The sequence below is a fragment of the Triturus cristatus genome, chromosome 6, assembly GCF_964204655.1.
Source record: "Triturus cristatus chromosome 6, aTriCri1.1, whole genome shotgun sequence".
NCBI lineage: Eukaryota > Metazoa > Chordata > Amphibia > Caudata > Salamandridae > Triturus > Triturus cristatus.
This window is the reverse complement of record NC_140589.1, coordinates 1,580,962,570-1,580,987,314: the sequence shown is the minus strand read 5'-3', so window position 1 is coordinate 1,580,987,314 and position 24,745 is coordinate 1,580,962,570. Positions and strand designations below refer to the sequence as shown.

At 43.7% G+C, this 24,745-nt stretch overlaps 1 protein-coding gene across 9 annotated transcripts in view; it reads right to left on the bottom strand.

The window, feature by feature from the left end:
- NRXN1 (neurexin 1) overlaps positions 1-24,745 on the bottom strand; it is a 1,628,124-nt gene that overhangs the window by 653,993 nt on the left and 949,386 nt on the right. For all 9 annotated transcript variants that reach the window (XM_085612721.1, XM_085612723.1, XM_085612729.1 and 6 more), the window contains one exon: positions 23,762-23,788. In XM_085612721.1, the coding sequence (XP_085468847.1) occupies positions 23,762-23,788 (27 nt within the window). The remainder of the gene's footprint in view (positions 1-23,761; positions 23,789-24,745) is intronic.

Sequence of the window (24,745 nt, the reverse complement as noted above, 5' to 3'; positions counted from 1 at the left end):
GGATAGGCCCAAATTTCACCATATTGGTGAAAGAGCTCTACCGTGATCCAACAGTGTCTGTTAACTGTGCTGATTTCAATTCTACTTACTTTCTGGTACAGCAGGACACCAGGCAGTATCACACCTGCTGTTTTTAATTGCTCTGGAATCCCTAGTCACAGCAATGCTGAAGAATATTCATATTACAGGAATAATTACAGTAGCCGGAGAACATAAAGCATTCAATTACTTGGATGATGTTTTGTTGACAGTATCCAATCCATCAACCTCTTCTGTGGCACTGATGGACCTGATGAACCCATTCTCAATTTGATTTTTTGTGACATTGAATACATTGTCCGAATGCGAAGCCTTACCAATGATTCAATTCACCACAGAAGCTTCATTAGGACCTTTCCCCTTCTAATGGAAATAATCAAGACTGAAATACTTAGGATTCTTCATAAATAAGGGACTTAACTACATTATACAAGGCAATTTATTACCACTGGTAGTTCAAATGAAATCATGCCTTAAGAGATGGACTGGTTTACAACTATTGTTATGAGGGAAAGAAAATATCATAACATTGATATGTTGCCACTAAAGATTCCCAACTCCTCATTTAGGGAACTGAAAAAGGATGTCATCACCTTCATTGGGAGAGCAGAGAGGCCCTGGGAGCTTACAGTTACCACACATGGAGTGCTACTGGACAGCGAAACTGTTGGCGCAATCTGTATACATGCTCAAATCTCACCAAGAAACACCTCCCTGGGTCCACATTAAAAGACATATACTTAATATACATGAAAACTGGGCCTTTACTATACACAACAGAATGCATCTTCCCTGCAAACAAACCCCATGATTCAATTCTTGAACCAAGCATGGCAAAAGACACACAAATTGATAGGCATATGAGTTTCTACTTGTTAGACCTGGCATCCTGGGCGTTCTTTTTCTACTCTTAACTATTTGCCTTCAGAACTCCTGTTTTTGCTGACTTTGTTTTTGATGGTCTTAGGACTTTGCACACTTTACCACTGCTAACCAATGCTTAAGTGCTTGTGCTCTCTCCTTAAAACATGTTAGATTGGCTTATACTCAATTGGCATATTTAAATTACCTGTACGCCCCTAGTAAATTGGCACTACCTGTGCCCAGGTCCTATAAATATATGCTACTAGTGGTCTGCATCACTGATTGTGCCACATGTTGCACACCTGTCATTGCAGCCTGTGTATGTTAAGTTTTAAACTGCCATTTCTACCTGGCAAAATAAATCAGGCTAAAACCTTCCTTTTTAATACATATAAGTCACCCCTAAGGTAGGCCCTGGACAGCCAAGAGGGAAGGGCGCTGTGTATTTAAAATGTTGTACATGCACTTTTAAGCTTTACATGTTCTGGTAGAGAAACACTCTTAAATTAGTTTTTCACTCCTGCAAGGCAACCTCTCTCAAAGGATAACAATGGAGTTTCCATACTATATTTAATAAGCTGAAATTTCCAAATGGGGACAGGAAACCAGTTCATTTTTGGTGGCTTAGGAATTGCAATGAAAAATCCCCTATTATGATAAAGTCGGATTTTAAATTACAATTTTGAAAATGACACTTTTAGAAAGTTGGCATTTTCCTGCTTTAGTCATTGAGGGCCTCATGTAGGTAAATAAATTTTACCGGTTCTTAAATACCGAGCCGTACCGAATCGGTAAATTAGAATCGGTAAGTTATATGTAGGTAAAAATTCGGTAACAGTTACCGATTCGGTAACATTCGGTAAATACGAATCGGAATTCACCGAATCGGTAAATACCGAGGTGATAATTACCGAATCGGAAAATACCGAGGTGGTATCTACCGATTCGGAAAAGACCGAGGTGGTATCCACCGAATCGGAAAATACCGAATCGGTATGTACGGATTCGGTAAATAACAGCACATGACTTGACGAAACAGCTAATCCTGTGCAACGACAGGCCACCCAACCAGGAACTGCCCACACCCAGGCAGGTGTACACAATTAGCCGACGTGGCCACACCCAGGCAGGTGTACATAATTAGCCGACCCTGGAGAGGCTTGGAGTGCAGAGGAGAGGCAGGGAGCAGTTGCATGTGCGAGCGGGAAACGAACAGCATGTCCAGCCAGAGAACACAGAAAGACGGAGGGGAAAGGAGGAGGAAGCTCAAATTCAGCCCCAAGGAACTCCAGGTGCTGGTGGAGGAGGTGGTGAAGCAGCACCAGAAGCTGTTTGGGAGGCAATCCCTGCAAGTGCCTGAGGCCGAAAAGCGCAACATATGGCTGGCCATCCAGGCGCAGGTCAATGCTGTGGGAGTGACCCACAGGGACATTGAGGTCCTCAAAAAGCGCTGGTATGACCTGAGGATTGTGACCAAGAGGAAGATGGGCGACATCCAGAAGGAGGCCAGCCAGACCGGAGGTGGAACCAACAGGGCACCTGCCCTCACCGAACTGGAGGAGCTGGTGGCGGCCACAATCGAGCAAGAGAGCGTCGTGGGTCTTGGGGACGCCGACAGCTCTGCCAGAGCCGCAACACACCAAGGTAAGACGAAAACACAGCAATGTAGCCCCCCCTACCCCTATCCCACATCCCCCATTGTGAAACGAGAATCACACTGCAGTCCACACGTGTCAGTGCAGACAGGCAATGCATTCCGGGAGATGTAGTCAGGGCAACACTAACCATGACGTAAATGTCACAGGGCAACAGGGCATGTCACGCACTCGAGGCACAAGGAGACAGAGGACAGATTGGAATGTGAAATGATTTATTGTGACGCTTGCAATGCAGCCCTTCGGGGACACTGAGCCAATGTTGTTTTTCTGTCCACAGATGTGACATCATGCAGTACAGGGCATGCTGCAGGGGAGACGGCACACCTGCCACAAAAATCACCTCTAGCCAGCACGAGTTCAGACCAGGGAGCAGGCCCACTGGCAGCCGCACCACCAACACAGCCAGCCTCGCCGCACACAGAGCCAGCATCACCTCACCGAGAGCCAGCATCACCACAACCACAGCCAGCATCGCCACTCATGTTCGAATCACCGGCCACATCTCCGCTTGCAGGTGTGAGAATGAGGAGGCGTCCAGCAGCCAGGCTACGAGCCTTCGACACCTCGTCAGACGACAGCATGGGCCCAGAAGACCGCACCGGGCACCAGGAAGGGAGCCATCCCACTGTGCCCCACACCTCACAGGCAGCACAGACGGGAGCAAGAGGGCGCCGCAGGTCGCGTGTCCAGAGTCCACCAGCACCCACTGACGGCCATGGTGTCTTCTTGGGGCTCGAGGGCCAAATGTTGAAGCAACAGCGCCTGCAATCAAAGGCAGTTATGTCAGTCCAGAGGCACATGCGGGTGATGAAGACAAGCTTAGTCAACATGGACACAAACATTGGCGGCATGGCTGCGGGCATTCGGGACATGTCCCAGTCAATCCAGCAGTTGTGCAGCAAATTAGATGCTGACATCGAAGCACGGCGCCGGGAACGCCAGAGAAGGGACACTACCAGCAGGGCACTCAACCGTCTGGCAACTGCGACTTCCCTACTTTGCCGGCGCTCTGTGACGATGCAGGAGGGCCTAACACAGTGCTGCAGCGACCTGTCTCGGGGGATGGTGCAGGTGACAAGTGCACTAGGGGTGCTATTGACTAGTCAGGCGTCGACAACTGCTGCAGGGGATGCTGCGGAGCGCATCGACACCAGCAGCAGCATCACACCCCCCGTCCCAGAAGCACGCAGGAGCAGCAGGCGGCTTGGGGTTGGCTCTAGTGAGGATGCACAGGCCGTGCAATCCACCACTGCAGCGCGTATGCGCAAACATTGATGTGGCCCTGCTTAGCCACTTCCCATTGGGTGACGTAACCCTGGACATACTCCTTGTATAGATGGTATATTGCCAGATTGGCCTGTTCATGTGTTCATGGCGTGGTGCCACATTAAACTACGTCATGACTTCTCACAACTTGCTGTGTCCCCTCACTTACTCTTAAATAGTTGCATGTGATCTCTGCCCGTCTCTCTCTCCCATCGATTGCAGTTGGCACTCTAGCTGCGCTGCCCTCTGGCTGGCCTGACTCATCCTCGTTGTCCTCAAAATATGTTAGTTCCACATCTGTACCTTTTTTCGTGGCAAGGTTGTGCAGCATTGCACAAGTGGCAATAATCTTGCAGCAGGTGATGGGTTTGTACTGGCGTGCGCCTCCGCTCTTGTGGAGGCAGCGGAACCTGCTCTTCAGTAGTCCAAACGTGCGCTCCACCACATTGCGTGTTGTTTTGTGGGCCACGTTGTATCGTCTCTCACTCTGGGTTGCTGGGTGTAGGTAGGGAGTGAGGATGAATGAACGGCATGCATATGCACTGTCGCCTGGATGAGTAAGAGGGAACCATCAGTTACATGCCTCTATACACTCTGATTTGCAGGTTTCAAGGGGCGTCACTGTTACTTACCCAGCAGGTATCCCTCTCCGAATTCGCCGGCACTCAGTCGTGTGTAGATCCCACTATTCTGGAAGATGTAAGAGTCGTGGGTGCTCCCAGGAAACTTTGCAACAATATCTGTGATGATGTTCCCTGCATCACAGATCACCTGCACATTGATGGAGTGGGTGGACTTCCTGTTCCTGTAGATGTGCTCTGTATCAGCTGGTGGACAGATTGGGATGTGTGTACCATCAATACAGCCGATGACATGGGGGAACTGTGCCATGTGATAAAAGTCTGTTTTTGTTTTCTGCAGTGCAGCCTGTGTGTTTGGGAAGCTTATGTAGTGGTGCATTCTCTGCATCATGGCATCCAGGAACTTCCTGAAGAAACGGGACAGGCAACTCTGGGATACCCCACCCACCGCAGCTATCACCACCTGATAACTGCCGGATGCCAGTAGATGTAGGCTGCAGAGCACCTGCACATGTGGTGGTATGGCGTGCGCCCTTCTTGTTGGCTGGTCCAGGAGTGGGTGCAGGTCCCTTATCAGGTCCATGATGGTTTCGGGGTGTAGCCTGTACCTCTCATGTATCTCTGCATCAGTCAGCTGTAATAGTGTGATGCGCTGTCTGTAGATTTGTTCCTCCCGTCGCCACACCCTCAGTCCTGCTGCCTGTAGACGTAGGCGCCTTGCAATGACGTACATGGCGGCCATGTTGTCCACGCTGTTGCATTTTGGGATTGCTTATGTGCATTGTTGATGGTTACCACCTGCTTTCAATCCGTGTTAATTACAGACTCTTATTTACCGATTTTCCTGGATTTCTTAATTACCGCCTGCTCCTACATGTCATTTTAAATTTTTACCACTTCATATTTACCACTTCATATTTACCGATTCGTTAATTATGTATTCGGTAAACATGAATCGGTATTTTGGAATTCGGTAACTATGAATCGGTATTTACCGCCTCATATTTACCGAAAAGTGGTTTTTGGACTCCTACATCTCACTTGTCTGAATACCGGTCGGTAACGGCATATTTACCGAAAATCGGCCGTTACCGACCGGTATTTCGCTACCTACATGAGGCCCTGAGTGCCTGAAGCCTGTCTCTGGGTCACATGGCTCAGTGTGGGTGTAAATTGGGCTTTGTGTATTCCTCCTAGACAGACACATACAATAAGGAGCATAGGTGTGCCTGGATGGGCCATCACTGGCTGAATGGGATGGTGGAGCTGGGCCCAGACCCACTTACACTTCAATAAGCTGTGTTCTATTTCCAGACATCGGGCTGCATACCCCCTGTAGTTAGTCTGGAGCCAAGGCCAGGAAGGCTATGCACCTGTGCTCTTATGTTATGTTATGTTATCCGCCATTTTTAACGTGCACGGATCCTCTGAAGTGTCCCGGCGCGAAAGCCTGTTCAGAGGGGAGCGGAGGTGAATGCCGCAGCAAGAAGACTAATCAAACAGCAAGGTTTTTATCTGCTTTTTAAACAGACTAAAGTTGTGGTTGTTCCTAAGCTCTAAGGGCAGGCTGTTCCAGGCCATAGCTGCCCTAACAGAGAGGGAGATACCTCCCATTCTGGCGAGGCGGTAGCGTGGATGAAGAGCAAGACATTGTCCCGTGGAACGGAGATGTCTAGATGGTACATAGAAATCGAAGCACCTCCTGAGATACAGTGGTCCTGATTTGTAGAGGGCACCGTGGGCAATGGTCAATGCCTTAAACAGAATGCGCTGGTCAACCGGAAGCCAGTGCAAATCACGAAGAAAATGCTAAATGCTGGAACTACCCGGAATACCCAGTAGCGTTCTAGCGGCCCCATTCTGGATGTAAAGGGCATTGGCATAGTCTAGCCGCGAAAGAATGAGAATGCGGGTCACCATTTCTTTTGCTGCTTTAGGCAATAGCGGCTGAAATTTTTTAAGGAGTTTCAATGTACCGAAACACACTCCCGCCAGTTTATTGATCTGTGTTAGGAATCTAAGGTCCTCGCAAAACCAGACCCCCAGGTATTTTACTGGGCTACCCATGGTTTTTGGCATAGGGTAGCCCTCGGGCCACAGGTCATCCCTAAAATTCTGCGGGAAGGACCCATAGAGGAGAACCTCAGACTTATCCTCGTTACATTTAAGTTGGGCCCGCGCTAACCATTTAAAAACTTCAGTCAGGCAGTTTTTAGCTGAGTCCAATGATACATCATCTTTTTTCCATGTGAAAAGCAGCTGGGTATCATCAGCGTCAGCTATGATTTTAGCGCCCAGCCCTTCCGCCAGATAAATTAGTGGTGTCACATAGACATTAAAGAGTAATGGGCTCGATGTTGAGCCCTGTGGAACACCCGTAGTAATACTTCTCGGTGTGGATGTAAAAGGCAGCAACCACACTTGCTGTGTTCTATTAGCCAAAAAGGATTCAATCCAGTCTCACATCTAGCCCAAGATTCCGATATTGGACAGGTCAATTGTCAAGTAGTATTGGTCAAGTAACTGACGATGAGGTAAGGTACTGTGTCAAATGCGGCAGAGAGGTCCAGTAAAATCAGGGCCGCTCTGCCACCTGAATCAAGGCATTCCCTAATAGCCTCCGTCATCTCGACCAATGCTGTCTCCGTACTGTATGAGGCCCTGAAACCGGACTGGGCCAGGTGGAGAGCACCAGATGTTTCGACAAACGCAGACAGCTGTTTGTAGACTGCCTTCTCACATACCTTCGCCACAGCTGGGAGGAGTGAGATTGGTCGGTAGCTAGCCAAAATGTTGGGGTTAGATGAAGGTTTTTTTTAACAGGGGGAGTAGCTTAGCCTGTTTCCATTCTGTAGGAACCGTGGCGGATTGTAGAGACAAATTAATGATATTATTAACTTCGGGGTTGACTACCTCCACCACAGCTGACAACTGCCTGGCAAGACAAGGGCAGCTGGGGACCCTGATTTAAGCGATTTGAGAATGGCCAGAGTATCAGGCAAAGGAATGAGCGTAAACACTGTCAGAGGAGTGTGAGCAGGATCAGGCTCCAAGACTGTCTGGAGCGAGTGTTCCGCCAGCCCGGGGCATGCCGGCCCAAAGCTATCCTGGATTAATTGTATTTTATCTATGAAAAAATCAGATAGCTGCTCGCACCAGGAATTAGAGGCAGGAGCAGCCTTGCGTTCCGCACAGGGCTTCAGAAAACCTTGGACAATCGTGAAGATTTCCTTAGTGTTATTCCTAGATTGTGCAATGCACTCCGCATAAAACAAGCCCTTGGCACTCTTGATCGTGACATAGTAGTTATTCTGACGTTTCCTGAGTGCTATTTTGGCCAGCGGGCAATAAGCTTGTCGCCAGCTGCGTTCTAGCTTTTTACACGCTTTTTTATGTTCTTTCAGTTTGTTGGAGAACCAAGGTTTGGACGGGGTCATTCTTGCTCTCTTGCTCTCTCTCAGAGGTGTGGACAACTGTTCAACTGCTCTCGAAATCCAACTATGGACTTGTTTTAGTCAGAGCACTGCCGAAAGCAGCCGGCTCCAAGCGTGGGGGCGGTCTGCCTTCGTATGACCTCATAGGCGGATCAGAGGATTTAATGGACCAGGAGAATTGAATTAAAAAATGATCAGACCAGGTAACCGGGAGGGGATCCTGAACTGCTATGGGAACGTTGGAGCAGACTACGTCTAGAGTATGTCCCCCGCAATGTGAAGGGGAATTAACCCATTGTGTCAAAAAGGCAAGATCTAAAGAGTCATTCAGTTCTCTAATATTAGCAGCCTCCTTACAATCCAGATGGATATTGAGGTCACCGAGCAGCAGAAAATTAGCATAGTGCAAGGCCCAAGGCACAATGGCTTCATCCAGAGTTTTTAAGAAGGAGCTCGCGGGACCTGGGAGGATGATATATTAGTGTAGCCCCTAGAAGAAAGTGCGGTGAGATGGTGAGGGCGAAGTCCAATGCTTCCCCATTCTTAATGTCATGAGATTCTGCCTGCATAAAAGTCCAGCTATCCCTAAATACAACCGCCACCCCACCTCCTCTGCCTGCTTTCCTTTCCATTCTGGCTATTTTATACCCTGCAGGGATGGCCAATGTGATGACTGGGGCCGAAAACTCATTGAGCCATGTCTCCGATATAAAGAACAAGTCTAACTTACTATCAGCCAGTAGCTCGAAGATGTCCAGTGCATGCTTTACCAGGGACCGAGCTTTAATTAAGGCAGCCTGAATGCGCCGGGAGTTCAGAGGGGCAACCGGGTCGTGAATGGAGTGGGAAGTAATGCCCAGGGTGTGGTTAAATCGGTAGTTGCAAACCTGGCAAGTCCTTGCCATGCTGTTCAGGACCCTCCAATCTTGGCCGAACCCGCCCATGTGTTCCCCAATCGCCATAATTTCGGTGCGACTCATCAGCAAGCGAACTTTAGGTAGATCTGGAGGACAACGGGCAGCATGACTGGCGCTGGCCGCTTCCGGGACGCTGACGGGCGCAGACGGGCTTGCCTTAGGCGTGCCTTCGGCTCGCCAGTGGCACGCCAGTGGCACGCCTGCTGCGCGCGTCCGCACAGCATCCTCGCAGCGTGCATGATTTCTAGCAAACTGCCCCCCGACAGCTAGAGCGCGCCCTGAACAAGATGGCGGACTAGGCTGTTCCCCCTGGAGTCCGGAAATGCGTGATGCGTGAGTGAACGTTAAAATTCCCCGTTAATACAGTAGCAGCAGGAAATGATTTTAGAAGAAATAGCAGCACTTTGTTAAAAAAAAAAAACGATTTCTAAAAACACAATGACACTAAAATGCGGCAAGTCTCAAGTCTCTTCAAATGCATTCCTTTAGAAGCTTCTCCCCACTTAGGACAACTGGGTATAAATTTGGACCTCTGTCACCAGCTATTCTGTTCACTTCTGGACTTCTGAAATACTCTGTCAGGAAGAACTGCCACTCTGCTGGAATTGTTTCAAAGGCCTGCTTTCCTGTTGTACTGACCTGCTGCCCTCTTGGCTGGATGAGAAGGGCTGGACCTGCATCTCCTGAACCCAGAGTGACTCCAAGGGCTAGTTGTCTGGCCTCCTGATCAGAAGCCTCAGGGACACAGCAGGCTTTCAACAACCTTGCACCTGCGCCTGGAGTCTGCCATCTGTGAGTTGCCATATGTGAGTCTACCCTGCCAAGTGGTGCCATCACAGTCCTGGGCCCTTGATAGTGGGCTTAAGGTGCTCTGCCAGCCTCTGTGAATCCAGTGGAACTGACATATCTCCACTGCTGTGCAGGGCAAACTCAAACAGAACCAATGCAATGCACTGCTGCATGGATTGGACCCAACTCAAAGAACTGCATTGCTTTCACAGTCTCATTGGAAGTACCACTACATGATACATCCTTGGCGCAGACCCTTGCATCTTTTGTCGACAGCCTCTTCCACGATGTCGGACTCCGCATCAAAACCACGCTGCTCTTCAGAACTGATGTATCACCCGAACTGTGTGCCGCATCCTCGACGCCGGACATCGCAAGCTCCATTGATGGGATCCATGATGACGGCACAGGCCCTTCCATTGCAGCCTTGACGCATCTCGGAACCAACACATCCCTTTGGCTGCGCAATACATTTTCAACACGGATGCTCGCAAAGCTCTGCAAGCCAGGATTTTAGGCACTCTGTGCAGTGGGCCTATCTGGGCCCCTGTAGCCAGACTGTTCTCTATCATGGTTGGCCTTGACTTATGACTTTGTACCGGTCCGCCGTGATCAAACATCTACAGTTGGCTTTTTTGGTGCTATTTTAACTAAAATCTTTAAAGTTACAGGTAACCCTGATTCTATTTTTGTCATTTTGGTTTTGGTTTATTTATTAAAGAAAGTTCTATTTTTCTACCTTGTTGTGGGACCAATTTTGTGTGGTATTTTCACTTTATGAAAGTTTGAAGTGTGTAAAAAATACTTTACACATTGCCTCTAAAATAAACCTGACTGCTCCATGCCAATCTACCACAGGGTTGAGCTCAGGTTAATTTAGGGTTGGCTTGCGCATCACCCTGACAAGGATTGTGGTTGCTGCTTGAACAGGGTTCACACCCCAGTCAACGTTTAACCCAATTTCTCACATTACTCTCAAAAACCCCATTATTCCAGAATAGTGAAATTTAAATAGATGGGGAGAAGGCTTGCTGGTCGAACTGGAAGAACTGAAAAATCATATCTACAGAAAGCATGCTTTAGAACAGTTTGATAGAGCCATTTACACATCTTACATGCACGTACAACATTCCAAGTTCTCATCAATGGAGATATATTCAACTGGCCCATTGCATTTAGAAAGGTACAGGTGAATTCACTCATCAATCTGCCACCATCTGCAATCCTACACTATTGACACACATGAAGATAATATGGCCGAACAGTTTAAGGCTTATATTCCACCCTTATTGACAATTCTTTCCTGCAAGAAAATCCGAAAACACTTCAGACATAGTGGAAATCTCACTTACAAACACAATTTAAGGAAGGGCACTTAGAGACAATACTGGAAATATATGACAAGCGCTTTAGAGACGCATGTGTGAAGTAGAACTACTTTAAGATACTAAATCGTTGGAACTGGATGGCAGAAAATTACACACGGCCAAATTTAGACTGGATTTTCCTTGTGAGAGATGCGGTAAAGTGAATGTTGACATAGTTCAAATACTGTAGGAGTGTTGCGAACTTGACGAGTACTGTTGACAAATTTGGAATGCTATAGAACCACAATTAGGTGTGATGATAGAACTTCCGACTAGGGTGGCAATTCTACATGACACCACGAGGCGCTTTAACACGATGTCCATATCTTTGACAGTGGCAAAATTAAGTGTCTTATGGTTTTGGGAAAAGGCTTCAATTTTGCTTTTCCAGACCTGATTGGATGATGAGTATGAAACAGCGGCATCCAATCTACAAAATAAATGACAGACTTCCACAGTCTGTGGACACTAGGGCTCGTATTATGTACATTGCGCATTTTCATTCTTTGCACAGGGTGCATCTTTTAAAAGGTGAGCCAAGTGCAAGCAATGATAATGCACCCTATTATGGGGAATGCACTGTCACCAGGGCAGCCGTGAACCCGTGCTGCCCTGGGGGCAGCGCATTTCAGTGAAAAATGGAGCGGCTGCTTTAAAGTCGCTAGTGTTTTCACTATGCAGATGGCAACCCGCCTGCACTTTTAAAGGGGATTAGAGATCCCCTTGCAGGCGGGTGCAGTCAGTGACTGCACCTGCCTACAAGGAGATGTCTGCAGGTCCATAGAGCCCCCTTTCCTCTCCAGAGGGTTGCTCTCAGAGGCACACTCACAGTGACCACACCTTCTAGATGTAAGACTACATATGAGGAGGAGGAGGATGGAGAGTCTGAGCACCAGGAGTCAGATACATGACGCATACACTTCTCTCCATGGGGCCCAGTCTATTCAACTCTCCTCTCCCTCTCTGCTAGTCTCATTTATGAAGGACATAGGTTACTGAGAGCTCTTTAATGATAGTCTTCGGGATAACATTTATGGTATAGCTATAGTATTAAAGATGGGGTGCAGAGGGCCCGATGACGTACTTCATTTATCTATTCGGTTACATGATGTGTAGTTTTTTTTCAAAAGGGGCGGGCACTGGAGTTGGTTGAAGTAACTACTATTATTTGTGTCTTTTTTTGAAAAGTGGTGATGATAGACTTGGATACATATGCATTTGGATATTACGGTGTATGCTTAGCTATGAGATTTGTTGCTACGCTGATGTCAATAGATGTTATCTAGTACTTCAAGTGTAATGCATTTATAAGTTTTCTTGTTTCAGAAGATTCAAGAAACACAAAAAACAGGATTATGTTTGTGTAGCACTGTGTACAGAGAAGCTGATGATTTGCTGTTACTTTCATTATTACACAGCAAGGGTCTAGGACATCAGCAAACACCTCAGCATCAGCAGCAGCTTGCGCGTGTGAGGTACTTTGAATTACTGGTAATTGAAGAAATGTACTTTACCACATGCAATGCATGTTCTGACTATCTGACAAAATCTTAATTGTTTCAATGTCTAATATAGACTCATAGACATGTTTATTGATATAAACATTTTGATAAACCATTTAGCCTTATGACAATAAATACATTAATAAAATGGGCCAAATTCAACAAGTTTTTTTCATAAAAGGATTCTTGATAGGTGTAAAACATTTTACTGCTATGGAATGTTCAGGCAGAAGTACCTAATTCACCATAGTAAACAGAATGTAAGAACTGGATGGAGAGTGGGCAGATCAAGGTGTGGCTTGCGGTGAAAGTTTGTGAATGCCCGCAAACTTACAAACTTGTCAGTTTGTGGGCATTTAGAAACCCCAATCCATTTCCTACCCTGGAAATGACCTTAACTCCAGCAGTGGTATGGAGTGAACACCTCTAACAGAATGTGACTGTGAAAACTTGGTGAGAGTGTAGAGGAAGGTGTTTCTCCTTGGGAAAAACATGTTTTCCTTTTGGCGAAAGAAAAGACAAATTGCCTAAATGTGTGTTAGCAAATAATTATTCAATTTCGTAGTACAATCTGAATCAGTTCAGGATATCCTCACACTTTTGCACTGGGACTGCCTCCCCCATCAGGACACATAATTAATGATAGCTTACATCACAATTCCATGCAATATGCACAACCATTTAAAGATTGATCAAAATATCTAAATGTATTAATAAACAGTCAGGTCAGAAGTATGTCATTATGAGCAAATATACCTCTCAAAAGATTTGGTATAGTGTTGAAAAGACTGTATTCACAATAGTCTCAATCTGGGCACTGAGAAAGCCGGACAAACAAATAGAGCGTGATTTAGATTTTGGAAGTCCAAAGTGTATAATAAAACATATGGGGCCTCATGTAGGTAGCCCAATACCGGTCGGTAACGGCCGATTTTCGGTAAATATACCGTTACCGACCGGTATTTAGGCTTTTGCTATGTAGGGGGATCATTTCTGTATTCGGTAATTTACCGAATCGGTAAAATTACCGAATCGGTAATTTTACCGATTTGGTAAATACCGAATACAGAAATGAGATGTAGGGGGACTGTGTGGTGGGTGTGTGGATTCGTTATTTACCACCAACTAATAGTTGGTGGTAAATGACGAATAGGTGTGAAAATGCATTTTTGTGCACTGTGAAGTGTGCAATGTGGCAGACATACATGCCCCTAGGGCATGTATGTGCGCCACATGTGCACACATGGACGAATCAGGGGTGCAACAGGGTGTCAATGTGACACCCTGCCACCCTTGAATGTGCTCCCCCCATTACCGATTCGGTATTTACCGATTCGGTAATGAGGCATACCTTCCCATTGATTCAATCAATGGAAAGGTATGCCTCAATACCGAATCGGTAAATACCGATTCGTAATTACCGAATTACTCCGATTCGGTAACATTTACCGAATTATTACCTACATACACTTTACCGATTCTTAAATACCGAATCGGTAAAATTCGGTATTTAAGAATCGGTAAAGTGTATGCCACCTACATATGGCCCATGATCTTTAATACATAAACCCTCCATTGTCCAAGAAAGAGCTTTCAGTGGTAACCGACCCTTTAATGGCTGGTAGAGCCCGCTATGGCGGGCTCCAAGGCAATAATACAGATCACATTTGGTTGGCTTTAAAATGTGTCCTCTACCTCAAACAAAAAACACAAAGACCTGTGAGAGGGATATTTGACTGAATAAAGAAGGGTAGGAGGTATGTACGCTTTATATACATTCAAGAGAAGTAGAAAATGCCTAGGACCCCAGGATGTGTTGAGAGAGAACACTATACCTTTAGAAGGTACATTGATTGTGTGCGGGTTTGAAAAGGCCTTTATATGTACCATTGAAAGTGATGATTTTTCATTTTTACTAGAAGACTTTAAGAAGTGCAACTTTGCATATTGTAGTAGTGAATTAAGAGCGTGCTTCAAGCCTGAGGGAGTTATAGCAAAACTTGCAACATCACTGACATATTAAGGTGCAAAGGTGACATCCTCCAGGGGATGGGCGATGATTGGATGAGGACCATCAGAATTATTGAAAAATCATATAAAACAATGAAACTAGGAAGCAGCACAAGATGTTACCTTGCTTCAACCCATTCTATACCTGTACTTGGTGTGAGGCCCAGTCAGCACCCATGGGACCCTACACCCAGTGGATGCATGGAGGGCAATTAAGAGCATCTCTAGATTATTGAGCTATCAATAACTGTTAGCTTCCATCAATTTGCCTGTACATGTGGTAAAATGCTGTAAAAATTGAATAAAAGACTCTTAGATGGGTTAACACCTGTTCATAGTGTACTTATCAAAAACGTAATTTACCGCTGATATATTTCCGAGGGCCAATGAACCATCGTCTCTACATTGCAATTTTTCCAGTGGAATAATACATTTTTTTGATGTCCATGACTCCTTGCAATCAATTTTCCAGTTGCATCAAGTAGAGTTAGGTTCCTATAGCTTTCTAGGAAGCTACATGGGCTACTATTCCAACTACTGTAAACAAAGCTGGAAATATAACAATACTGAAACACTTCCTCTATAAATTCACTCCAGAGGATACAGTCTTTTTTATGGACTGACACAGGGATTGATCTAGGCCCATAGCATTAGATGGACATTCCAAAGTGACATATTTAGCAATATGTCTGGTCGTGGGTACTACCGAGCCTAACATGGGCACAAATGTAAATGTTATTTGAGAGAGAAACATTAGAGTGTAAATCTCAGTAATATAATTTTACCCAAATGTTAACTGGGATATACACTGGTCTGGGAGATATCTTTGTGCCTGTAGGAAGAGCACATGGATGCAAATAATTTCTGGAGTTTTTTTCCCCAGCTGCTTTGAGTACGTCACTCCATGCTTGACCTTGCAGCATCTGCTTACACTGAATTTGGTGGGTTTTTTTTCCTTCAGTCCATATGAGTTTTGTCCTTGCCAGAAAGTGAATCTTTTATTGCCTCCATGTTAAAAGATTTAGGGCAATATTTATCAAAAATTCATGCAACGCAGCAAGTTAACTTGGTGCTCTGTGTCCTAAGGCAGCAATGCACTGTATTTGCAATTATTGGGTGCATTCCTGCCCTTTCCTAGCATTGGTGCACTTTTGGCTGCCTAGTGCCAATGTCGGCACCTTTGTGTCATGTTGCAAGGGTGTCTGCATTGCAGGCAGATTGCTTTTGTGCAGGAATGGGAGCATTCCTTCACAAAAACAATTCTTAGAGGCATTTTCCTCTTTCTAAGTGTTCTGTATAAAGAAGCACACTCAGAAAGAGTAAGCAACGAGAAGAAATAAAGATATTTCTTTTTGTTGTGCCTCTGGTGGGAAGGCGTACACACTCCTGGGATTACCAATGTTGTTTAATGTGAGAATGTGTCAAAATCAATGGGTGGATGTGTGGGAACACCCATGCTCAACCCATTGCACACCTCCCTGCTGCAGAGTAACACAAGGCAGAGATTTGCTCTACTCTAGATTCAAGAAGTCAGTCGGCCACGCCATGTGGCCTTGCGTGGCTTGATAAATCTCATTTAGGTTTTGCGTCGCCCTTGCATCCTCTTGTGGGTTGCAAGGGCAACACAAAACCTTGATGATTATGCCCCTCGTTTTAGAAGACATTTTATGTTAAATCTAATTTCTTTTCAGGACTAGCCTGCATGAAATAGTATTTGCATTTAAAATAATTTTCATCAGGAAGTTTGTTACAGTGACTTTCTACTCTTCAATTACCATATTCTAACTATCTGAGACACAATATTTCCAGTCACCGGCATTTTTTCCGAAATGTTGTCATGCAATGCGGCAATAAATCCCAGGTACCATTGTAAATGATTGCATAAGGTTTGCACTTCCGGTACTGCCTGCTTCAGGTACTATGATGAATTTTGGTATGTGGACAGATCAAGATATAGATAGAGAAGGGAATGATCACAGAGATCATTAGCAGTTACCTGGAGCGTACGAACGAAATGGAATTCATTATAAGTTGTTATTGCATAGTCAATTATTGAAGTGATAGAGGTTTCATTTCTTGTGCAATTAGCAGGTGTATCACTATCCAACCAATTATTTTCTCTCAGTTCGTCTAACAACACTATACCATGCTGATCCGCATTATATTTAGAAGGGAACAGTATTACCGGCATATTTTATGCCATCTCTTTATCCTCGGATTTAGACATACGAATTATGTGATTTGATATTTTGTGTTAAGCTCCCCATTATTAGGAGGCAGTCCACCTTCTCATCTGCACTATGGCTGCAATATAATCCTTTTTAAGTAGCAACTAATTACTAAGCCATTTACCTGGAGGATGAAAACATTGAAAACAATACCATGGAAATCAACTGATCAGAACATGACTGTTATAGTTATAACTCAATACCTATTATATGCTGTATTTTATGGCAGGACTTCATAACCCTAAGTCATAGTCATACAGAGGAGGACTGCTAGTCCTCCATTAGAGAGGCCTAATGTAGATTTGTTTATGAGATTAGTGATTACATACTATAGCCATCAAGCGCAAATGTATCGCAAGCCCAAGTTTCATGTAAGCATATAATAGATGGATTTTGAATGCATAGAAAATCCTTCTTTGTAGGATAAGAGAATAACCCTGCAATATTTCACAGTGCTAGGTGAAGTTTTTGGTTAAAGAGAAAGGAATCAAAACTTGTATCTAATAACTATTAGAGCACTAAGAGCACCTACAAGGCATCCTCATTTTCCTTTGTGACTGGATCAAGAGTAAACCCCAGGTCAACTCTCCGTATCACCCAGGATCGATACTGGTTTTGAAAAATCAAGCATCATTAAGGGGTGTTTTTATCAAAATAGAGACTCAAACATATCAGGCAATAATATCGTGGCTAAACATATTGTCACTACAGAAATATTGGGTAACACATGTTCAAGTATGAGTGATTTTTTTTCAACTATTCTAGTGTTTTATTGAAGTTTAAAATAACATATTGTTTATTTTATTATCATTTAGTGTATGATATTTTATAGTATTGGTTGGAAATAGTCTTTCTGCAGGGCCATCCCCACAATTGTTGCCACCCTGCTTCCCTTTTTGGCGAATTTGTTTTTGTTGGCTACAGGACTTTGGGCAACTTACCCCTGCTAACCAGTGCTACGATGCGTGTGCTCTCCACTTAAAGCATGTTAACATTGACTTACCAACAAATGGCATATTTAATTTACTTATAAGTCCCTAGTGATGTGCACTACTTTTAACTAGGGTCTGTAAATTAAATGCTACTACTGGGCCTGTAGCACTGATTCTGCCACCCACTTCAGTAGTCCTTTAAACATGCCTCAGGCCTGACATTGCAGTGCCTGTATGTGCAGTTTTATACTGCCAAGTCAACCTGGCAAGCTAATTCTCTTGCCAGGCCTAAACCTTCTTTTTTAATATATATAAGTCACCCCTAAGGTAGGACATGGACAGCCCAAGGTCAGGGTGCAGTGTATTTAAAAAGTAGGACAGTCAGTTTTAGCTTTTAAACGTCCTAGTCCTGAAAAACTCTTACATTCATTTTTTACTACAGCAAGGCCTATCAATCTTATATGACAACAATGGGATTAGTTTATTACATTTTATAAGTGAAATTTCCAATTGGGAAGAGATGGAACCTCACATTTTGTGTCACTGGGATGACAATGTAAAAGTACAACTTATGGTGAAGTCAGATTTCAAATTGTAATTTTGAAAATGCCATTTTTAGAAAGTTGGCATTCTCTTATTTTAGCTATTTGGTGCTTTCTGTCTGTCTCTGAATACACGTCTGGAGTGGGTGACACCTGGGCTCTGCGAATTCCTTCTTGACAGTCACACACTAAGGGAGATTAGGTGTGACTGAAAGGTCATCACCATCCAGATGGGCAATCCTGGGCAGGATGAGAGGGAGGAGCTGACACTTACACCTGAATAGGCTGTCCCTGTCCCCCCACAAGGAGCTGCATATCCCCCTGTAGTGAGTCTTGAGCCAGGGCAGGAAGGGCAGGGACTCTGTGTGCTTCATCTCTTTAAGGTCTCCACCATTTCAAAGGCACAACTGGGTATAAGCACTGGATGTCAGGCACCACCAACGTAGCACATTTCTGGACCTGTGGATACTCTGTCAGGAAGAAGAACTGCTGTGCAGAAAGGTCTGCCATTTTGCTGGACTGCTACTCTGCTGGACTCCTTGTCTGCTGTGTTGATATGCTGCCTGCTGCCTTCTTGCCTGGGAGTGAGAAGGATTTAACCTGCATCTCTCCAACCTGGAACCAAATTGACTCAAAGGGCTTGTCTGCTTGCCTCCTGTTCTGAAGTCTCAGTCATCAAAGACTTCCAACCTATCTGCCTTCAGACCCTGGACTCTGCCATCTGAGAATTTTGCCCTGCCATGTGGTGCCCATCGAGACGTGGACCCTTGAAAATGGATATAAAGGGCTGCAACTGCCACAATCTATGCATTGCCATTATTGCGCATCTCTGAATCAACCCATCTCCTTCGACGACGATGCATCACAGCTGCTGCGAGGATTGAGGAATGAGTATACCACTTCGCCATTGGCATGGTCCATCACATACTTTTCAACGTATCATTACTTTGAGCGGCTCGGAACTGATGCATCGCTTACAACCAAAGGGTCGATGACGATGCATCACCTCCTCTGCTCCGCGATTGGGGTCTCTGTCAATGACGCAAACAAGGTACTTTGTAGTGGAGCAAGGTTAGTCCTTGTTTCAGACCCACACTCCATTGCAGTCAGCTTGAACTTTTGGATATGACCTGGTAAAGCGCGACCAGATAGACCCGATTGGCGCATTATGCTTTTAAACACTACATTTCAGTTTATGCTTTAAAAATTAATAATTCCGGTTCTACTTATTGGATGTTTGCTGTTTTAGTCTTGTTTTGTTCAATAAATTAAGCTCTATTTTGATTACCAGGTGTAGTATATTTTGGTGTGGTATTTTCACTGTTTTATGGCTCAAGTGTTGCACAAATACTTTATACATTGCCTCTTAAGTTAAGCCTGACTACTCTGTGCCAAGCTACCAGAGGGGGAGGGAAGGTTAATTTAGGGTGTGCATCTGATTTACCCTGACTAGGATTGTAGTTCCTGCTTGGACAGGGTGCATAACTCTGCCAACCAGAAACCCACTTTCTAACAGTAATGTTTTATTTTATTATTGTATCCTTTATTTTATTATACCTGTGATTGTAAATGTATTAATTGAATAAATATTGTTGGTTATATTTTTTCTTGTGTTGGATTATTGGGGGCTGGTCAGGTTTTTAAATATACTAATTGATATTAAGTCATTTGTAATTTAGGTTATATCTTTTATAGTTCCTTATTTTATAAATGACAAATAGATTGTATAACTATTTATTACACTTCTATGATGGTTTTATTTGGGTATTGGGTGGATGGAACATTTGATGATGTATACATTAGAGGATTGCAATACATTCCTAGTGCACTGGAACCAGTATATATATATGAGCTTAAAATTAGGGGCATATTCACAAGAGTTTATCACCACACGAATGTCACTTTTTATGACGTCCCTGTCACGATAAACCCTTTGTCTTATTTACAAGGCGGCGTTAAGCCACTTGTGACTAAGGCCCCCATTCATGCAACACTTGGCATGAAGGGGGGGCACTGAGTGTTGTGGTGGGCATTACGTTGCAACACCCATTGCTTTCCGATGCTGCCCCCTATTTACAAAGGGGGGCGTAAAAACAGGGCAGCGCCTAAATTAAGACAAAAAAAACCTGATCTTAACATAGCGAAACAAGAAGAAATTATTAATTTCTCCTCCTTTTTGCTCTTTCCATGTGTGCAACACACATAGAAACAATTTGCAACTACGATGTGTTCTGCACAATACATAACACATAGGAGTTACAAATCACCATTGGTGATTGTTTACATGGGACACCTTCCTGCACATAAAAAATCATTCCCACAACATAAGCACCCTTGCACCATGGTCCAAGGGTGCCTGCATTGGTGCTAGGCAGCTGAATTTGGAGACAGTGCTAAGGAAAAAACAGGAGTGCGCTGTATCATTGCAGTTATGGAGCATCCCTGTATTTTCAGAATAGTTGTTTTGAAAATCAGTTCTTTTATTTTGTATTTTCCTGAGATGTTGAATCGTGAACTTTGGTGCCTTTCTGGCTTGTTTCAAGTCAGCACAAAAAAGACTAGTTTTGCTTGTGTCTTTACACACCTGGTGTTGACATTCCTGCTCTTTGCTTGTCTGAGGCTAATCTAAGATTCAGTTGCAATGTTTATACTTGATTGTTCCATTGTCTGCCAATATATTTGAAGGAACAAGCAATGTCCACTTGTAACGTCTATTCACGTCTGTTCGATTGTCTGCCATTGTATGAAGAAACAAGCAATGTCCACTGATAATATTTATGCTTGTTTGTTCGATTGTCTGTCAGGATATGAGAATCTCAAACAAACCTTAACCTTGTTACATAGTAAGGGATTGTTCCTTCTGTAAATATTTTGCACATCACCAAGCCATGAAACATGTATTAATAACCTTGCAGATCTTTGTACGATGTCCACTCTTGTCATAGCCACGCTAGCGCTGTGATTATGTGCACCCGCTCAACAATATTACATTCGAGTAAGTTTGGCAGATCTCTGACCACTGGCTTCTTCGTTTGCGAAGTGGAGACTAAAAGAGAGCGATTTCCACAAGGACTCTTCTAATCATGATCAATTTTGGACTGGCCTATCAGGCAGTGTGCCAGTCTGACAATGCCGGATGGGATAGCTTGAAAGGGCAAGTGCAAGGACGTTTGTTGGTCCTTTGGGTCATGACAGGATCAATAAAAATGATGCACATTTTCAGGCTGGCCCATCTAGCAGAATTGGAATGCCAAACTGTCCTACAAACCAGTCCAACACTGAATGTCAGAGGAAATCCCCAACTTCTATGACTATCTCCTTTTTCTGTGTTGTGATCCTCTCGGATCTATAAGTGGCTTTCAAAACCATTGATCAGAGTATTTGCTGCTATACTATAAAGGTATGCATCTGATTGTACCTGTTCCCTGTACAAACATCTGCTGTAAGTTAAAGCAGGCTTCATCCTTTAAGACATCACAATTTATGACTTTGGAATAGTACAAGGACTAGCCATTTCAACAATCATGATCAACAGCTACCTGGCAACATAAACTAATTTCTTCCCCGCTCATCACATTAGGTCCCAAATCTGCCTCGAGATATTTGAGAATCTGTGGAACTTCAGTGAGTATGAAATTGTCTCAAAGATGACCAGCAGTGAATGAAGATCAAATTAATTCTGCCTCAGCAATTATGTTAACCTGGAATAGGGGATCCTGCTTTTGGGGCCCTGGCATACCACCTCTTTTCTTTTTCTTGGCCAGAGTCCTTACGCCCATTTCCAGCACATCCAGAGAAGGCATGTAAGCTGGTTGACTTTTGTGAAAATGGTCTTGCTTTCAGATGATATTTTAACGCAGTAACCAGAAATGCATTTCATCACTTACACCAAGTCACAGAATCCTTCCTCTGGTAACATTTCTTTGAACCTTATCCTGATAATAGTAGAGGTCTCCTATCTGATTACTACTCTGCCCTCCAAAGGCGACTTCTATAAAGAGAACCTCAGCAGGCTTCAAAGGATCCAAACTCAGACTTCCCAGCTTGTACTCAATATGAGATGTCATGACCACCTAAAGCCACCCAAAAGTCTATGACTGCCTGCAAACAGTCCAGTACAGATTATGAGTTTACAGTAAAGCTGTGCGAAACCATCTCACATTAAATTAACTGTGAGAATGAACCTAATCTTAAAAGAAAAAGAAAACAGTTTTCTGTGCCTATAGAAAGCAACAGGGAATACGTTGGGATGGTATTAGAGCTGTTGTAGTCGGGCGTGTTATTCAGGACATCCAACGTTTATTAGCATTTCTCACAACCTTGTATGTCTCAGTGAACTAACTACAGATCATGGTGCAAACCTCAGGGTGTAACATGGGAATCTGCAGCTCCTGCAGTGCACTGGGCAGCACAATTTGTAAGCGAGTGGGTTGTAGATTAGCCAGAGGGCCCAATGGTGCGCTACTGCTCAGGACGCCAAGGGTGGTGGTAATTTCAGGGTCCCCCCATAATATTTAGCTTACGGGGGTGGCTGAGATCATATTTACTGTGACAGATCTGGGTGCAAATTGTACGGATTAAATGAAGCAATGCTTGTTATCTGACCGCTGTACTCATTGTCTTTGAGGCCATTGAAGTTTCTTATGTAAATTATTGCTCACGTGCCAAGGTTTACATATTTGTAATTTGTGGTTTACAAACAGTTCTCTACATCAAAAGACTTTAAAACTGAAATCACACTCTACTATTAGTTACTTAGCACAATCACTTACATTGATGGATTAATGCACAACTTTTACAACGTGTGTAAAAACTACAGCCATTAATGTAACCGAATGTTAATTTTACATCTGACAAACTCGGTGGTTGCTCTTCTTTCTATGTAATGCACAGAAATCAAACTTGACAACTGGTATTTTGTTTCCAGAAGGTTAAACATCTGACTCTAACAGAATGATCGAATGGAAATCATTAGGTGACATAATGTTTTTCTATTCTTGAATAGTTATGTGTGACATCATTTGACTAAAGACTTGAAGAAAACTAGAATGGAGATTGACTGTGACAGATGGTCCATTTTATAATACCCACAAAAAATCAAAAGAGACAAAAATAAAATCGGAGTCCTCCTGTCCTCTGAGAGCACAGCAGATCTTTTTAACTAAGTGCTTATCCTGCAGACTAAAGAACAAACATGCGCTTAGTAGTATTTGCTCTAACTTCCTAGAAACATGCACACTTGAATAAAGGGTGACTTGGAGTTAAGGAGTCCTACCTACACATTACACGGATGTAAAAATTCATCATGCAAATTTACTGCACCAACACAGGGATCCCATAATTTTATTTTACAAAATACATACCCATAATAGAAGATTTTGTTTCTCATCCCTTTGTTCAATGAAGTTTAAGACTTTTATGTGCGATTCCTTTAAGCCAGTTTTGAGGTTGTTCCTTGGCAGTAAGCAAATTATTTCAGTCTTACACAATGACTTTTTACACCCCTTAAAAATGTTTTTTTTTCAAAAACTGGGCCAATGAGAATTTAAACATTTATGCATCATGTTGAAACCCAGTGCAAATGATTTTACAATGGAGAAAAACATTTTAAAAATGTTGAATAGGCACTTACTGGAATTACAGTTAATCCTGATACAGTCTAGATGGGGAAGAATAGATGAAAAATGAAAATTTATCCTTCAAGGTAACAGCTGCAGACATCCAATAAAATGACAGTCCACCCTTCCGGGGACGGACACATGCAAATATGGCCACTCAATACCGTTTTTATCCTTTACATATTGCAATAACGCAGAGATATTGTGTGAGAACGCATTTGTAAGTATGACAAAATAGATTTTAAAAATGGCCAAATTCAAACCAAGCTACATGGGGACAAATGAAGGTGCAAGCGGTTCTTTATCTGCCAAGCATGTCTGACCAGGACAACTCGCCCATAACTTCCCATCTGTGAAAGAACATACAGTTATTCTATGTGCATTTATTTTTACAAGTGCTCCTTCACAATGGGGTGCTAACAGGCATGCCACGATCAGACACCGAGGACCGCTGCTGTCTACCACCAAGGCTGAGTTATGCAGAACTTTGTGTAGCAAAGGGCATAGTTAAATATAGTCTAGTATCATTTTATAAAGCCATATAATATGTCTGGTATCGTTTTGAGGCATATATTTGCTATATGTGAAGACATTGTATCCTTAGTTGAGAAGGGAGAAAGTGATGTTGATTTGGAATGGCTGAGTTTAATAATTTCATGCCCATTTATGATACTGAATGTGCAATGGCGTTATTTGAACATATGTTTTGTGCACTATATGCTAACATTAGTCAGTAGAATCAGCCTCCATTAGGGATTTCCATTAAAACATTAGTCCTAGGCCAGATGTTAAATCAGTAACACCTGCAGGGTCGTAATAAAGGTTGGGCGGGCAGCTTTTTGCCCAAACCCTGTACCATTAAGATACCCGTGCTGCTGAAAAATATATTTAAATACTAGAAAAGCAGACTTGCTTAATTTGTGACATATTCATTGTTAGAAATGTAACAAAAGCTACCACTAAGGAGTACAATATGATGGAACTGAGTCAAATTTTTC